The 17121-nt window shown below is 42.3% G+C and overlaps 1 protein-coding gene across 2 annotated transcripts in view; it reads right to left on the minus strand.

Annotated features, from left to right (window-relative positions):
* EMCN (endomucin) overlaps window positions 1–17121 on the minus strand; it is a 57452-nt gene that overhangs the window by 23020 nt on the left and 17311 nt on the right. The window contains exons 2-5 of one of the 2 annotated variants that reach the window (XM_075031804.1): window positions 16627–16686; window positions 13883–13981; window positions 13356–13469; window positions 6252–6374 (exon numbers count right to left, since the gene is read on the minus strand). In XM_075031804.1, coding sequence (XP_074887905.1) covers window positions 6252–6374; window positions 13356–13469; window positions 13883–13981; window positions 16627–16686 — 396 coding nt within the window. The remainder of the gene's footprint in view (window positions 1–6251; window positions 6375–13355; window positions 13470–13882; window positions 13982–16626; window positions 16687–17121) is intronic. The other variant, XM_075031814.1, reaches the window with a different exon arrangement.

The following is a 17121-nucleotide window of genomic DNA, read 5'->3' on the forward strand; positions in this document are numbered from 1 at the left end:
CTCCTGCGATCACTCTAAAGTCAAAGGGAGCCGGGCACCTAACTCATCCGTGTCTCTGAGAATACCCACCTGCGTGAACTGGCAGCAAAACATTTATCGGTTTGTACAAGACAGACTGTCTCCTGCCAGGGACGAGTGACTGGCACTCTGCCCACCTAGTGAGGCCTCTCACACTGGATTACTGGAGCTACCATGGAAAAAAATCCCTCAGTCACTCTATCCTCAGCAGCCACTCATTATTTTGAGATATAAATCATAGCATTTGGTCACCTTCCTGTAGGCTAGAGGGCACTACAAAAGCCCCCTCACTGGGTCTTTTCAGGGTTCACTGTTGCCACAGCATCTGTGGGGAATGTACCGCATCTGACCCTGTCCTGAGAACTCTCTGGGAGGATGTGACCCACCAGCACGTCCTCCGTGTCCCAGCTGTGCCAGACTGGGAGACCACAGAGGGAGAGGCATGAAGGCAGCTGTAACTCTAGGCGGGCATTCAGCCTCTCCCCTGAGTGCCCAGGGTTGCAGTGCCCCTCCTCCAACCGGGGTCCCCAGGGAGTACAAATCCACTCTTACGCCCTCGCTGCACTTTCTGTGCTGTGGACCAATGCTTTGCACAAAGACAGCCCCTACCACTGGAGCTCTAACACGAGTGAAGCACATTATTCTACTGCTGTGAATGTACTCTTTGAAAACCAGAATGGCTGCTCTTGTTTTTCCTCCTCTCTACACCCAATTAAAAACATGGATTACTTGAGCCACTGGGGTGCAAATCACCACTTTTGCTAATGATATGTGTGACAGAGCTTTAACAGCATTTTAATCACAAACATGCACAAAAAGCACGTTCAGGTTGAAAAGCCAAGTACTTAAAAGTCAGCAGTAAGAGCTCTTCTTGAACATACTAAATTTATCAGTAATGCTAAGTACTTTGAAGGTACACAGTTACCTCGCCCTGGCTTCCTAGGATCCAGAGGAGACTTTTTTCCTAAGCTTTTTATCATCTCATCAATCCATCTACAAAAAGCAATGTCACCTTGCTAAGAGGGGATCTCTGTGATGATTCATTAGGCAATGTTTATAGCATGTTTGGGCAACATTAACAAGAAGAGCCAAGGAAAAGCTTTGGGGAAATTAATAACTGGCCTGTCAAAGGAGGTTTGGAATGACACACAGTACAGAAAGCAGCAAGACGCATACCTGGCATTAAGGAAACATCCAAATATGATATGATCGCTTGTTACCCAAATACTGCCTTTCCTTCAGCCTATAAGGAGTGGGACCCCATGATAAAAATACCATGTGATCACACACCAAGGGTTGTAAAGCCCTGTGTGTGCATATTCTTGGAGAAAGGCAGAAGACATTGTCAAGTCTTACAAATAGGTTACTTCTCCATGAAATTCAAACCTTGTCGCCCAAGCCTGAGAAGAGTTGAGCTTTCCTAAGAACCCCTGTCAAGGTTATAACATATTATACATTTTCCCTTAACTTCACTCTTGCAAACCAAGTGAACCATCTTGGCTCAAATTAGAGCGAACAAATAAATAGAAAAAGCATGTCAAGCCAGAGACTGATATCCCCAAAGACTTAAGGTTTGTGAAAGCTGTATGCAGGTGACATTAGGCTCTGTGAACAGGAAGGGTTGGGCGACCTGCGGTTCAGTACCCGCAGGCACAACCAAAACCCATGCTGCTGTACTGGCCAGACCTCGCCACATCAATAAACCCAAACAGCAGAAATCATCCCAGGTAGGAAACATGACAGCAGCCCTCCACCTTTCCTTCAAGAGCCATAGGAGCTTCCTGAGCCTCTGTTATTTTTTAAAAACTGCACACACGTACACACAATAAAACTACAAGCATCTTTCCCAAAGATAGCTCACCCAGATTGTGCTAGAGCATGAAAAATTAAATAGGAAAAATCTCATGCCCTTCTCTGTCTCCCCCTGCATCCAGTCTGCAAGCAAGGTGCCAGCTCACCCTCTGTGCAGAGATTGCTCAGCCCTGCCACACAAACAAAGCTGTGCTTATCCGAGCGGTTCAGCAGGTGCTTTCAGTTTGCATTTTCTAAATAACCATCCAGTGCCCTTTTTGGTGGCAGGGTCTCACCTGCCAGTCTACAGAAAGAGAAGGACAGAAGGAAAGGCAGCATTTCACTTGGTAACATAGTTGCCGTAGTTGTTCTGGCTGCCTGTTCAGAGCTTACCACATCCTTTGGGGCTGTGAGTTAGGGGGCAGATGCTCTGCATAAATAATCTGGGAAGATTTCCAGATTCATCATGAAAAGTGAGGTGTGCAACACTGGCTGTGCTGAGTCCTTGTTGTGCAGTAAGGAGGACAAGGATAAAAAAATTGGCACATGACGGTGGTTTGATTTGAAAATACCTGCCCGAGTCAGTTCAGAGCTGGTTGGAAGCTTGACAGATGGAGGAAGAGACCAGTAACTAACCTCTCCCCACTCTGTTCTCCAACAACCACTACCTAAACAGCCTGGATACCCTGCAGTTTGCTGCTTCTGTTTTTGGAGGGCAGCCACATGAAACTGTGTTCACTGGCAAAACAAACGAATAAATTTGGCTGATTACTCAGAGGGATACCACAATATAAATCAAAGCAAAATTAAGAACTTTAAAAAAACCTCCTTGCCCTGACCATGCTATAGATCTGTAACTGTTAACTGAGGCTTTGCTATATTTTCCATCTGCCAGGCACTTCGAATTTTTTGTCTCTCTCTTTGTGAAGAAGCTGAAGATACAGTGGGTAATTTTTCCCTAATATCACTATCCAGAGTTCCTACACAGTTTGCGTACAGAAAAAGTCAAACCCTCCTTGTCTTACTCATAAAAATTTTTCTTAGGGAGATGCCTCCTGTGAATCAAGTGAGTAGGATTTATAATTGGAGGAGTGCAATAAAGATATCAATAGATGCAGCAGGTTGATTCATCTGACAGTTTATTATAATAGATCATTTGATCTTACCACCCTGCTGGGTGAACTTAAGCTCATACTGCTTTATGGATTTTTTGTTGTTTAGGTCACAGAATAAAAAGCTACAATACTTAAAGTTTCTCAGATGTATTTAGACTCTGACTGGTCCACTAAATCTCCAATTTTTCATTAGTTAAACAAAAGGACAAAATTAAATATTAGCAAGCAATCCTCTGTGGAGGTGGAGAATGAGTAGGAGGTATATTATACATGACTGCCAAAGTTAAAGAAGTGTATGTGTCAACGGCACGCATGCAGGTTGCTCTTTTTGCTAAAAACAGTCCTTATTGCCTTCTCTAGCCTGGGTGAGCACTACACAGCCCCTCCTCCATGGCTGGTGGTTTCAATCTTCTTTAATACAGCAATACTGTTCTCTGATGTTTCTCCAAGTTCTTTCCTAGGCTCCCCCACTCATTTCAGTCGCTCTCCAGCTCTCTGTGGCACTCCTCCCACACCCTGATCTTTTGATATGGCTGATGGGAAATTTCTCTTCAAAAGGTGCTTTTTTCTTTTTCTGCAGCAAGAAAGGAAATTTTCACCAAAATGGCATTTTTTTAAAAATGGAAAATGGTCTCAAAACTAAATATATTCTTTTGCACTGAGGTTAGCCAGCTGAATTATTTTGGCTGAGCATACCAAACAGAAATGTTCTGGTTTGGATCAATTTCACATTAATTTGTCTTCCCCTGAGCTCCCATGCAGAAGCTGTGGCTCGGGTGCTTTCAGCTTGCAAGCTCTGCTATCCCTGTGGGCTGCAGCACCAGCCCCATTGCACATACCAGCCTCTGCTCTGGTGAACAAAAGGTATCCAGCCGCTAATAAGCCCCTGAATGTGAAATTTCAAAGAGCTGAGAAGAAATAATCTAATGGCAGTGACAAAGTCAGCATTTCTTCTAGTCTCAGCACAGAATGAAATGACTGGCTTCACACTTGCATTGCTTTAAAAGTTATTAGGGTGCAGCATATGGCTTCCCTTGGCCCTGAGCGATTGCAGATAGAAGAAGAAATCTGTTTAGAGGGAACCACAACATTTTTTCCTGAAGTCTTTAACATATACAGAGAATAAGGGAGCAAGGGTGGCCTAAAGGTGCACCCATTTGGGATAAGCTACCTCACTCATCAGGGTGAGTAATGGGATTTCTTGCATATTTAAGCTGCAAAAAAGAAGCAGGGAGCTGGTGCTGTGAGCAGACAGGAAAGGTGTAAGCATGGAAATCCTGTGCGGGAGGAAGTGATTTTGAAATGGCAGGTTTATGGGAACTGAGAGTACTGGCTATGCCAAGCACCTGGACTGACTCCCCCTGGATAGATGGGCCCTTTCTTTCGCAGCCAGGCAATTATAGTCCTGGCATCTTGGGTAGTCCCCAAGCTTAAGATGATTTATTCGTTTTACAGCATAGTGAGCTGAGTAAGATGATGCCTTTCGCAAACAGACCCAAGGAAGGTTGTAAAACTTTCTGGGCAAATTTTAAATGTAAAATGTAATTGTACAGACAATGTTACAGGTAATTCAATACATGTGATCCATAGCCAGATATATTACAATTTCATTTTAACCTGGAGAATTTACCTGTGCGAGAGAACTGCTAATTAAAAACATTGTAATTTACTGCTTTGTTGCAGCGTACCAATGGTAAGGTTTCCATACCATGCACGTGTCTGCCAAAAGACACAAAACCTAACAGGATAATCAAGTAACTACAGCTCACAATATATGCCTTATTGAAATAATTGCAAAGATCCTCTCTACTGGGATTAACAGTTAAAAAATCCCAACTTCCTTAAAATGCTTATTATTATAATATCTTTTTGCATGTTTCTAAGCATTTCAGTGTGTACTGAGCATATGATATTACTCCACTTTTATATCCAATCCTATCCTCTATGAGGAAAAATCACAGTACACGTGCATGCTTATTTCCCACATACACAATCCAGAGGTTCTAAAAAGAGTCTTGTACCCCTTGGGGGATGTTAAAAATTAATAATAATTGGGATATGCAGACAAAGTCAGTGTCCTTATTGGATTTATACACATGTAGCTGAAAGTAAGTACTGAGTGAAGTGAAGGCTCAAGAGACCTTAAGAAAACCTGAATAAATGGTTCTTCAAACTCTAGGAAAGTTAAGGCAGCTAGAAGCATAATAAGTGATTCACTCATGTGACCTGGCATCTATATTCACCACAGTGTGGCTTAGTGGATAAATACAACAAAACACACCCAGAAAAACAGTAAAACTAGACTGGAGTTTGGAAGCATTAATATCTTTTTGACCTTGCATGTGACCATGTTGTACTTTGAACAATGTAATTTAATTGGTAACATGCATTAACTTGCCCTCCATATTTATTAACAATTGTAAAAATTATAGCTGTTTTCTCCTTTGTCTCCTTTGCTTTGCAGCCAGAGAATTTATCTTGACGACCTCCTCTGGCAGTCAGTGCTACACAATGACCACATACAGCATATATAAAGATTGCTATTATCTTTTGTAATTTATTGTCGTGGTTTAACCCCAGCCAGCAACTAAGCACCACGCAGCCGCTCACTCACTTCCCCCCCATCCAGTGGGATGGGGGAGAAAATCAGGAAAAGAAGTAAAACTCCTGGGTTGAGATAAGAACGGTTTAATAGAACAGAAAAGAAGAAACTAATAATGATAATGATAACACTAATAAAATGACAACAGTAAGTAATAAAAGGATTGAAATGTACAAATGATGCACAGGGCAATTGCTCACCACCCGCTGACCGACACCCAGCCAGTCCCCGAGCCAAAAAAAAAACTGCCTCCCCCCCCTTCCCAGTTCCTAAACTAGATGGGACGTCACATGGTATGGAATACACCGTTGGCCAGTTTGGGTCAGGTGCCCTGGCTGGGCATGAGAAGCTGAAAATCCTTGACTATAGTCTAAACACTACTGAGCAACAACTGAAAACATCAGTGTTATCAACATTCTTCACATACTGAACTCAAAACATAGCACTGTACCAGCTACTAGGAAGACAGTTAACTCCATCCCGGCTGAAACCAGGACATTTATATCCTCCTGTAATGACATTGAGTATCTCAGCTGAGTGTTTTGAAGTTCACCCATCACTCATCATAACTTCATAGCTAGATGACATGGGCACAGCGTACCCTGCATGAATAAGGAGGTGGCTCTCATTCCAGGACAATGCACAACAAATGAAGAGATTCAAAGTTATTTGCGTCTTTTTAACTGTTTGTATAGGAAAACAGAGTGTATGTTTTCAAGACTTACCTGAGGTTCCAGGAGCAGAAGTGGTTTTTTGTAGAGAGACTGTAGATGAAAAAGACTGTCTTGTAGTAGATGAAGCATCCGAACTCTCATTGTGTGTCAACTGTGTTACACTTACTTGTGTAGCTGGAAAGAAGACAAATGTTCAGGTAAGATACACCTGTATAAGCACTGTCTGAGATCCTGGATCATCCCTCAGACAAATGCTCCCACCATTATAGAAGAGACTTAAGGTCAGAAAGCACTACAGCTTCTCGTAACTTCTTGTCAAGCGATGAACCACCCCTATGAAGTTGTTACTACTGGCAAAGTTGAGGCATCTTTAAAGCACATCCTAGCACCAGAAACAGCCTCACATCTGTGCCAGAAGACAGCCTAGAGCTCTGACTTGGGAGCCCAGAATAACTAGACAGTCTTGTGCCAAGAGCAACATGAGCAGAAGAGAGAGGCCTGCTTACTGCCCTCTATCTTTAACCTTCATTTTAAAAACAATTTAAAAAACAAACAAAAAAAGCAAGCTTCAGCCACAGCTGTCACATAATGTGATATTGTAAAAAGTTTTAGGGATAGTAATTAAGCGCAGAGTTAATTATTTCATTCTGTGCTCTTAAGGCCTAGGAAATAATATATCCCTGAAAACTAATGTATGAAAAATTAAAGCGTCTTATTTCTGCTCTCACACAGTCAATAGAGGATCAAGGCCATCTGTGTCACAAGATTTGCAGCCTAAGGCGAGTCCAAGACAATGCTGCAGGGCACTGCCTGAGCCCGTAGAACTGAAGGTCACCAAGTGACAGCAAGAAAGAATTTAAGCTGTTCCAGCACAGCTGATAATTCCTACATCTATGCTCAAACCTCAGCATTAACAACAGACAAGACAGTGCCTACTGAATAAAACATAGGGGTGCCCAAGAGTAACCTTATACTTCCTTTCTGATATAAATCAGAGATGCGACTGAGCTATAAACTGTTTTCAGTGCCTCTTCATATGAATTTCAAACACTAGAACTAAAACAACTTTAAGACATGTTTTAGTCAAATGAGTGCATCATCATGCACACGTAACGTGAATCTTGAGGAATGCTTCATTGCACACTTTATTTAGAAACTCTGATTACCAGTTTGGTCCCTCAAAGACCCCTTTTCTCAGGAAAAAAACCCCAACACCCAAAGCTCCCTATTCTACCACCACACACCTTTAACTCAGCCCTTCCCTCCTGTTTATTAAGTGCAATACCTTGGAGAGGCAAGCTTCAAAAATCAATGAGCTAAGAATGAGTGAGCTGAAGCCACTGGGGTCAGGGGATTCATACAACTTTGAGAACTGTGAGGAGCTGGACAGCCAGGGATGGTATCTTTGCAGGTTGAGGCATGGAAGGAAACTGTACTGAAAATTATGCAAAACAAGCTTAAATGCCTAAAACTTTCACTGGGATTCTAGTGATGAGAACTGTAATTTCACTGTCAGCTCCTTCCAGAAACCTCAGCATTGTACCCCTTCAATATGCAAGCCTAATCTGCAGTAGAGATGAGTGTAAAAAGCCCCTCTACCTCATTTTTTACTATGGTATAATGCAAGGATCTGAGAACTTTAATAATTCCTGCATTCTTGTCATAGAAGCCCTGAATGAATCTTTAAAAGCAACCTTTTTCCACTTTTGGTTCTTACTGTGGTTGCTTCAGACTGAAATTTTAAATGTTGAATTTTAATCTGAGATCAATTAAAAAAAAAAAGGCAAAAAAACCAAAGAACCTCCCTCTCCCTTTAAGATGCATGGGCTTGTAACAGTAACAGCAACCATCTTGTGGCTGCCTTATAGTAAGTTAGTAAAAGCTTTCATGAGAGAATGAAAAGTAAGGCAGAATAAGAGTAAGCCTTCATGTGCTGAGATAATCGAACACAAATATGCTTTGTGAACACTGCAAAACAATCAGGTGTGTGGGAGAGATGAGGAGGGAGGCAGCCAGTTGCCTTATAACTCCATGGAGAGCCGCTTTCCCATGGGGATCACACATTCCAGGCGTCCTATCAGTCCTGGCAGCAGCCCAGCCCCGGGTGCTCCTCTTGTGTTTGGGAGCTGGGAGAACAGATTGTTCTCGGGAACATGGGCTGTGCTCTGGATATGCCTCGGCAGGGGATTGGGAGGGGAGGGATGATAGTGTTTCCATTTCTTTTTTTTTGTTAATTTAGCCTGGGTGAGATTCTTCCTGTGACTTGAGTAGCACCAGGTATGACTCACACCTTTACCTAGGGCTTGGCGTGACGCTTGTTGCACTTATTTCGGCAGACTGCAGAACAGGCTCCCCACTCCCAGTGTCAAGGGGTGAAGTAGATGTGCTATGGTGCAAAAGTCTGTATGCCGGTTTTCACCACTCCCAAGACAAAAAACGCAGCCTCGCAGGGCAGCTTCCCTTAATTCCACTGTACAACTGTAAGATTAAATCCTAGCAACCCAATTCTCTGCTGACTTGTGGCTTTGAAGCAGCTTTTAAGCAGCATCCAAGCCTTACACCTAATACACAGCATTGGCTCTACCATCAACACATTTAGCAGATCGAATAGCTTCTGTGCCAAAAGCCTGTGGGAACAGAAGCATCCATATCCAGCCACTGCTCACCTATGCAACAGCAGCACTGACAGCACAATGTGCCTGCTAGAAATCTGCCTTTTTGGTAAATCCCATAACTCATATCTATGCAAGTTTTAATTTGATCTCAACAGGAGGAGACATCGCAAGTCCTTCCTGCGGTGCCCGTGCTCTGCCTGGGAACAGGCGGGGGACTCTGCGCGGGCACACAGTGACTCAGTTCTGCCATCCCCACTGACACATCGCTGCAGTAATTCATCACGCTTTGGCTCAGCCAGCTGCAGCAAAGATTTCTGCCTGCCTGGCAGGGGGAGGCCTGGGCTCGCAGAAAAGCAGCACAGCAGAGAAGGGCGGCTGCTGCTGCTGCAAAAGCACTCACATCATCAGTTAATGGGTTTGTTGTCAACAGCTGATTATGAATAAAAATGGTAAAGCAGTAAAGATTGTAAAATAGCTGTCCGAATGGGCATGATTGCTGCAGTGGCAGAACTCCCTGGTGGTGATGCAGCTCTCCCTGCTGATATTTTGATAAGAAAAATGACAGTGTGTTAACATATATTTGTCAAAGTGATAATCAACAACAGGGAACCTGAAGCTGCGCTGCAAAGCTGCTGTCTGAGCCTCAGGTATTTCCTTACTCTTTGTGCTCTCAAACCCCTTCATTTTCTTTAACCAGCTGAAATTTGACAGATATCCTCACTTGATCTTAGCATGATTTTCTACTTAACCTATGTATAATCCACATATATTTTGGTGTTTCCCAACAGCACTTTAGATTTTCTTTACAGCAGGCTGTTACCTAACTAGCTTTGACATCATAAGATGCTTAAAGTAAGCAGCAAATACTCTGCATATACTCTATGCACTGCAAAGAACATAGACATCTGTACGTGTGTTCAAACCTTACTTGGATAATGAATGAATCAAGGAAACACCTTTACAGGGCAGAGGGAACTGCACCCAAACTGCATTAAAATGCCAGCATGAGAGCTTTGTTAGATGGAAGACTAAACCTTCCCCCTTGAGCTTGTATCTTTAGCATAAACACACATATAGGCCTCACACCTGCAATCAATAGCCTGAGAAACCATTTGCATTAACAAGTGCATTCATGAAAGCTTTGAAAAATACCAGTGTAGCAAAACCAATGCAACTTCACGCTTGTTCAGAGGAATGGAAATTGGCTAGGGAGGTAACCAAGCAGATCTCAGCTTTAATGTTTACACCCATAGCTGACTGCATCTGCTGTCTGCCAGCTTTACATTTTCTGGTAAGCAGAAACCCCCAAGTATTTAAAAATATATGTTTTAAAACATGTCTCTGCCTAACATGTCTCAGCAGCCAACTATACTCGGTGTTTACCTATAGCATGCGGTAACAACCTGAGGACAACTGAACGATACATATTACCATAGCCCTTTTCTGGTAGTTTTACTGAAGTAAAGCTTCCTTCTTAATTACCAGTAGTTTGACAAAAAGAAAAAGAGTATCTCCTGCATTCTTTCCTTTTCTTACTTTTTAATATTGAATATTTCATTGCACCATGGTGTATCATCATTCAGGAGAGTGGCATGAGATAAATCAGAAACATAACAGCCAAAAATCCACTCTTACTTGTAATTTAATACCTTGAGCACTGACCTTGCATAAGATGCTTGCTCCATATCCAAGGGATAAAGAACATAATGTTTTCTTGCATTTAATTTCATATTCTCTTTGATAACTCCAAGTGTCCCACGATATGAAATCCCAACTGCAGATGCAACTTGCTGTAGTGTGGCACCATATAAATTCTTGGTTTGGGGCCTGGACTGCACAAGTGAGGTCACTCTCTGACTAAATGTGAACTATTGGATTTGGCCACTGATATTAATAAATAAGAAGGTTAAGGAGACAAGTCTAATTGCTGGCTTCCAATATAATAAACAGGGCAGGAGGGCAAAGAGGGAGAGATTGTACTTATGGCCTGCAGAGGAAGAAAATACTGAAGACTTAAAAAAAAAAAGACAAAGTCGTTTGCATGATTTCACAGTGTATGGAGCACTGGGGGCATTTCCTGAATCTATAATAAAAGGTGACAGCAGCCACAGAAATTGCAGCGGAGACAGGAAGCCCTGCCAAATCTCTGCTGTGTGTGTGATCATTTGCTGAAGCTTTTAGCAGGGATTGAACCAGAGAGTGTGATGGTCTCCATTACGAAAAAACAGAGGTGCCTCCTTTTTATTAAAAGTCACGTGTAAAGGTATATTTTGAAGTGTCATAAAGGCACTGCCAATTTATGCCTCAGTCCCATACAGCCAGCCCAAAAAGGGGGAGAAGTGAGTGCTAGTGAAAAAGAAAAAGAGAGAGTAGACAACTTTCATCTCCTGTCCATTTTGAGAGCAGAATTCTTGCTATGCCTGTGCTCACTTCAGGGAATGCGACTCCCCCAGCCCTGTGCTGCTGCGGTGAAGTTAACAGCACCTCACCATGCCAACACGTGGGATGGACACAGAGAGATGGCTGTAGCCAGCAGCCAGACAGTGGTCGAGGGGTCTGTGGGTTTTCTGCAAGGGCTGGACACACGTCTGCACAGCCCCTGTGCAGCGCCCAGTCCCAAAGCCCTACCTTGTGCACCATCCCACTCCTTTGTGCTGAAGCCAAGGATATGACTTTCTTGAAAGGTAGACCAGAATCTTGTCTTAAAAAACACTAAAGTTGGTTTTCACATACACAGTTTTTCCAAATACTAATTAGCATTGAAAGAAAATACAAAGTCTTTTAATACAGAGCAGTTCCCAATATCTTCTTTAATTTTCCATCTTACAAAAGGGAGTGAGAGGCAGGTAAGCCCTGTTTTTAGTTTCATTTATCAACCATTTTTATCACAAGTTATGGGTTTTTTTTAGCTTAAATGAAGAGTTCTAAAAACAAGTCACAACCCAAGCAACTAGGCACTGAACTCTAGCTGGTGGGAAGAGAACACAAGAGGAATAGAAAGGAAGCGCTTTGGTGAAAAATTCACACCCAGGCCCATCACACCTCCACAGCACCATTGCACCCCCAGCACCAGTTTTTCAGGGCATCAGTGCAGAGCAGTGGCTGGAGCTAAGCTGTACTGGCAGGCATGCCTTTCCTCATTAGCTTTCCTTCCCCTGCCGGGAGCTCTACCTGTCACCAAGGTTTAGTTCCAGGTGGCTGTGCCATTCCGGTACCCACAAGCCAGGAACCTCCGCCAAACCGAAAGGACTAGGAATCGCATCCATAGTGTGATGCGCCATGCGGCAGGCTTTTGACAGGCCCACGGGGTCATAAATGCAAGCTTAAAAAGATTCTTTGTGACCTTCGGTATCACTTCAGCAGCTTGTGCATCGGCCAGGCTGTATTCTGTGACTCATGCATACTGGCATTTAAAAGCCAAGCCAAAACCCAAAAGGCTTTGGGCTGAGAATCAGACTACTCCCTACACCAAGCATAGCAGGAAAGCTACATCAGTAGAAGATGTAACTGCTAAGTGAAAGGGTGATGGCTCTCCAGGCAGCTTAGCAGGCTCGGGTCCGTGAGGGGTGGCTTTGAAGGAGAATTTGCACAAAGAAAACATGCAGGCCATTTCATAGGAAACCCTTTTTAGTCAAGGAAACCAAGGGAAGAGAAGTCAAGTTCTAATTATTCGTCACAGTTCAGTATGCTCTAAATATAAATTCTGAGAACATTGGTGTACCACTGACTGCTGAGTTAAATATCTGGAGTATTTATTTTTAATTTTTTGAGTCAATTAAATATAAAAAAAACTCTGGTTCAGCAAAAGACTTGAGCAAACATTAACAGAGTAGCTCATAGACAAAAAAGGGGGACTGAGTTTCATTGTAAGTCTACTGAGCTCCTTTTGGATGTTATTATACTTGTTTAAATTAATCCAACTACTTGCTGGATATGTGAGGTTTTTTTTATTTTATTTTATTTTTCTAGAATCTTAATCTGATGCGCTGGGTCAAAACACACATTATTCTGAAGATTTATGGAGAACAAAAGTATTTCTTAGCATTGATGTAGGGTAATTAGTACCACCTCTCTGCTTGCAGTAATGTGACTCATAATAACATAGAACATAATTAACTGTAGCATTGTGACATATACAAAAATAAAAAACAAAGAGGGCTGTTCTGACACTACTCTGATCACATAGAATCATTTATTTTTGAAGAAATACTTATTTAAAAAAAAAACAAAACACAACCAAAACACAGAAGAAAATTAAACTGTTCCAAATACATCTCTCCCAATTACAGGGAGATTTAAATCCCGTGTCATGGCTTCAGATCACCTCCACTGCAAATTAAAGGTATAATATTCTTTGTGTAGGATTCTAGGGCAAGATTCATTAAAGATATGTAATATCATAGGATGAACAGCTCTGCTTCCCCAAGCCTCCAAATCCATAACCCAAACTACTTTTTGATGTCCTTTTATTGCTCCACACTGTTTTACAGAAATGCAGCATACAATGAATCAGAAATGGCTCAATGAAATTATCACTTACCGTTTGTTGTGCTGTCACTTTTTTCTGCTGTTGTAGTTGTCGCTTTTACTGGTAGTTTTGTTGTTGTATCTTGTGTTATTTGTTGTGTAGCATTAGGTGAAGAAGATGTGGAGTCTAATAGAGGAATGACATTCAAATTATTTCCTCCATTTTGTATACATACATATCCACACACAAACCCCACACCTATTGCCCTGCTTGCAGCCTAGTTTTAAATTATCAAAAGAATATTTCATTTAAATTGAAAAATAACAGGGACAGGGCTCCCTTCACTGCAGAGAAAGCCTTTCCTGTCCCATAGGTGGGTCATCACACCGAAGACAAGCCTGTGATAGCACAGTTATGAGGCCTGGCTTGGAGCTGCCTTGAGCCTGACCAAGAGGAAGCTCTTGTGCACACCTGCAAGGTTTCACCAAAGAGTTCACTACCTGTAAAACAAATTTCCAAGCCAAGAGGCATGGCTGCTTAATTTCCTGAATGACCGCTGGAACACCATCAGCAATTAGCTCAAAGAAATTTTCACTTACCACTTGTGATGGATTCATTTGTAGTTCTGTTTTCAGTTGTCAGCACTGACATTTGCAATAATGTTGATTGTAAAGTTGATGTGCTCGCAGCTTCCGTTACTGCAAGAAAGGCATTCACATCTTTATTGATTTATTTTGTCATGCATAAATAAACATCACACACCTCTAGCTGCCTTCTCTCACAAAGGCAGTGAATTTCTGTTTAAAGTCTGGCCCTTACAGGTCTTTCTTACCCACGCATTTTTAAAGAGGATTCAAAGTGCACGTGGTTGGTATCAGAGGGAAAGTTTGGCCTGTGGACGATCCGCAAATTGCCCACGGGAAGTTAGCAGCTGTACCTTCCAGCCATCCCCTAAGGAAGAGGTGTATGCTCTTTGGGAGTTATACAGAGGTGCCTGACATGACTTCCAAGGGAGGAGGTGAGGGGAAAGGAGCCTGGCATGGATGGATGGGTTCACTGTGCTGCTGGACTAGACTGCTGACCAGCACTTTGCTGCATGCCTGTTTAATAGGTGGAGGGATGTAAACTCACTAGAAAGTGTGAGTGACACACAGGAACACAGCTTATATATTACAGGTATAGAACCAAAAGGGAAGAGACTCTACTAGTCTTTGTGCAATTTTTTCCTCTTCTCTCCACTGTCCACCTCAAGCCCCAGTTGAGTCTTCTTCTCACCACACCCTCTTCCTCTGCACCCAGATTTCTGGGGATAAAAGAACACCTGGCAGCCCTTCCTCTGAGGTGTGCAGCAAAGCTTAGGACATAGTGGATGAGATGAATAGTATTCTCTAGTAAGTGATAGTTCTCCGGGTGAACTTGGTGCCCTTTGTAAGGTGACTCCTGGTAGTTCTTTCCTCCAGAGGGGTGAGATTTGGAGGCTGAAGGGAAGGGAAAGGGCTCCCTCAGGCAGCAGGGATCACTTCCAGCTGCTGCTGGTATGGAAAGAGGGGAGCAGAGTTGCCCAAACATCACTAAGGCAATAGCAAGGTTTAAATCAGTGTGTCTTGCTGTGCGTGGATGGCATACTGCAGGTCCTATGTGAGCCTGACACATGCTCAAGCAAACGGACTGGCCAAATTGCTGTCAAGGAATCTGGGCTGAAAAAGCCATAACTAATAATTTTAAGAGCCCAGCTTTCAATTCTGTAATCTAATACAAACAGAAAGTGCTACTGTCAGCTACAGAGGCTTATTTAAATCCCTGACAACAACCCAACACGTGTCCTACTACCTCTTCTAGCACCTTTCATGGATGGGATACATGAAAGAATAGGAACAAATCATGACATGACATGTCATTTTCTCTCATATGACTTGAGTACTTCTAAAGGCAATGTTCATACGAGAACTTTTAGAATATAACTTATACTTTCTTCCTCCACTCTCAGTCTGCTGGCTGTTCACCTAGAATAGCAGTGCCTCAAAGGATGGACCTCCTTGGGAGCTTGCTCCACACCCACAAAGTGCTTTAATCTCATAGTGGGCTTCTGATGCTTTTCTCATAGGCATAAATAACAATACTGCTTTCCCTTCTGTGACAAAAAGCTGCAAGAGAAATTTCAGTGAAACATTTGAAGGGCTCATTCACTGTGAGGTGGTGGGCCTTTATGGAATAGCTTTGAAACAGACATGAACATCAGGGTTTCTGAAACATAAAAGAACTGCAACAGAATTTGAAAAGGACTAATTCTTCTGCTGTAATAAACATAATATATGCATACTTCACCTGGCTGCATCTTATTCACATCCATTACTAGCACTTCAAGTGTATACATCGTAATCACCTCAGTGCTTTCAGCTCCAAAACAGACTCATTAGTATCTCTAGTTATCAAAAAATAGAATCCTGTGTCCAAGTTGTCTTTTCTCACATGCATCACTTATTAAATGCAGCAGTCTTCAACATTCAAACTAATAAAGGAGTTGATATTTAGCTCACATGAATGAAATATGGTCAATATTGATTTTTCATAAGTACAAAGCTACACAATGAAGAGAACTGAATGTGTCAGTTGAAGATGTAAGCCAGAATCACAGACTTTTACCATCTGAAGCAGGTATTTTCTCTGTTAAGTCCTCATAGTTTTAGGACTTTAAGTTTGATCTAGTTAAAACAATCACAAACAAAAGAGACAGACAATGCAGCTTTTGAAACTGAGGGCACTGGTGCCATCCCCTTGCCCCCAAAAGTGAATCTTAACATCAATAATTTCAAGAAGTTACCAGTAATTTTTGCAAATGACAGCTTTATGCACATGTATTCCCTCCTACTAACTGAGGCCCAACATTGGCATATATTGTGTAATTCTTTACTATCAAAGTCCATGCCCTCTTCTGTCACACTATACCCACCAAATCAGCTACCCCCTGCTGCCGTATCCCTTAACTGAGGCTGTTTCCCAAATTATTCTCAATCCAACAACCTCTTGAACTATGAGTCTTAGCTAATTTATTAATATCTGATCACACTTGAACCACTCCTTGAGAGTACAGGAACACACAGAATTGCAGCCTTTTTCACCTGAAACAAAAAATGCATCCTGCTCAAATTAACCCTCCCTTACTAAGATCCCTCAATCCTTTCTTCTCAACAGAGTTTTATAAGAGGCCCAGATAAATACATTGCTCTACAATCACCTTACATGAAATAATTCACCTAATTTCTCCCAGAAGTTGGAAAAGCTGAAAGCTAAAAAGGCAATAGGAGTTTCCGAATACCAGATAACAGTGAATTTGAACTCTTACCATCTTTTGTTGTTGGTGTAGATGTGGTTGCACGAATGGAACTGATTGGAGCACCATCTTCTGAAATAAACACAGAATCATATTACTTCAGCCACCTTCCAGATCTGTTTAGCACTACATAGGCATATAAGGCAGAGAGTAGGAAGGACCCTCCTGGAAAATCAAGTTCAGAAGCCTATTAGCAGAAGCAACCAAATCATGTAACTGCTAGCAATCTTTTCAAGCTGTATCCTAAATCTCTTAGCTTTGCCCTCACTACTGTAATGGGGACCATCTGCTACAGCCTCCCCCCTTGGACTGTGGGTTGTTTTCCAACAGCTATTAGTGACTCTAAGACTAGTTTGGAAAAAAACTGGAGCAATTAAAGTTTTTTTTGCTACATCCTCCTCTCCTTGAGTACAACTGCAGCTGCTCTGGGTCTTCAGGGTGGAGGATTACCTAAAATAACTGGCTGCAGGAGTAAGCACCCATTCTCCTGCCTTGGAGGAACAAAAT

The sequence above is a fragment of the Buteo buteo genome, chromosome 1 (assembly GCF_964188355.1).
Source record: "Buteo buteo chromosome 1, bButBut1.hap1.1, whole genome shotgun sequence".
In the NCBI taxonomy this organism is placed as follows: domain Eukaryota; kingdom Metazoa; phylum Chordata; class Aves; order Accipitriformes; family Accipitridae; genus Buteo; species Buteo buteo.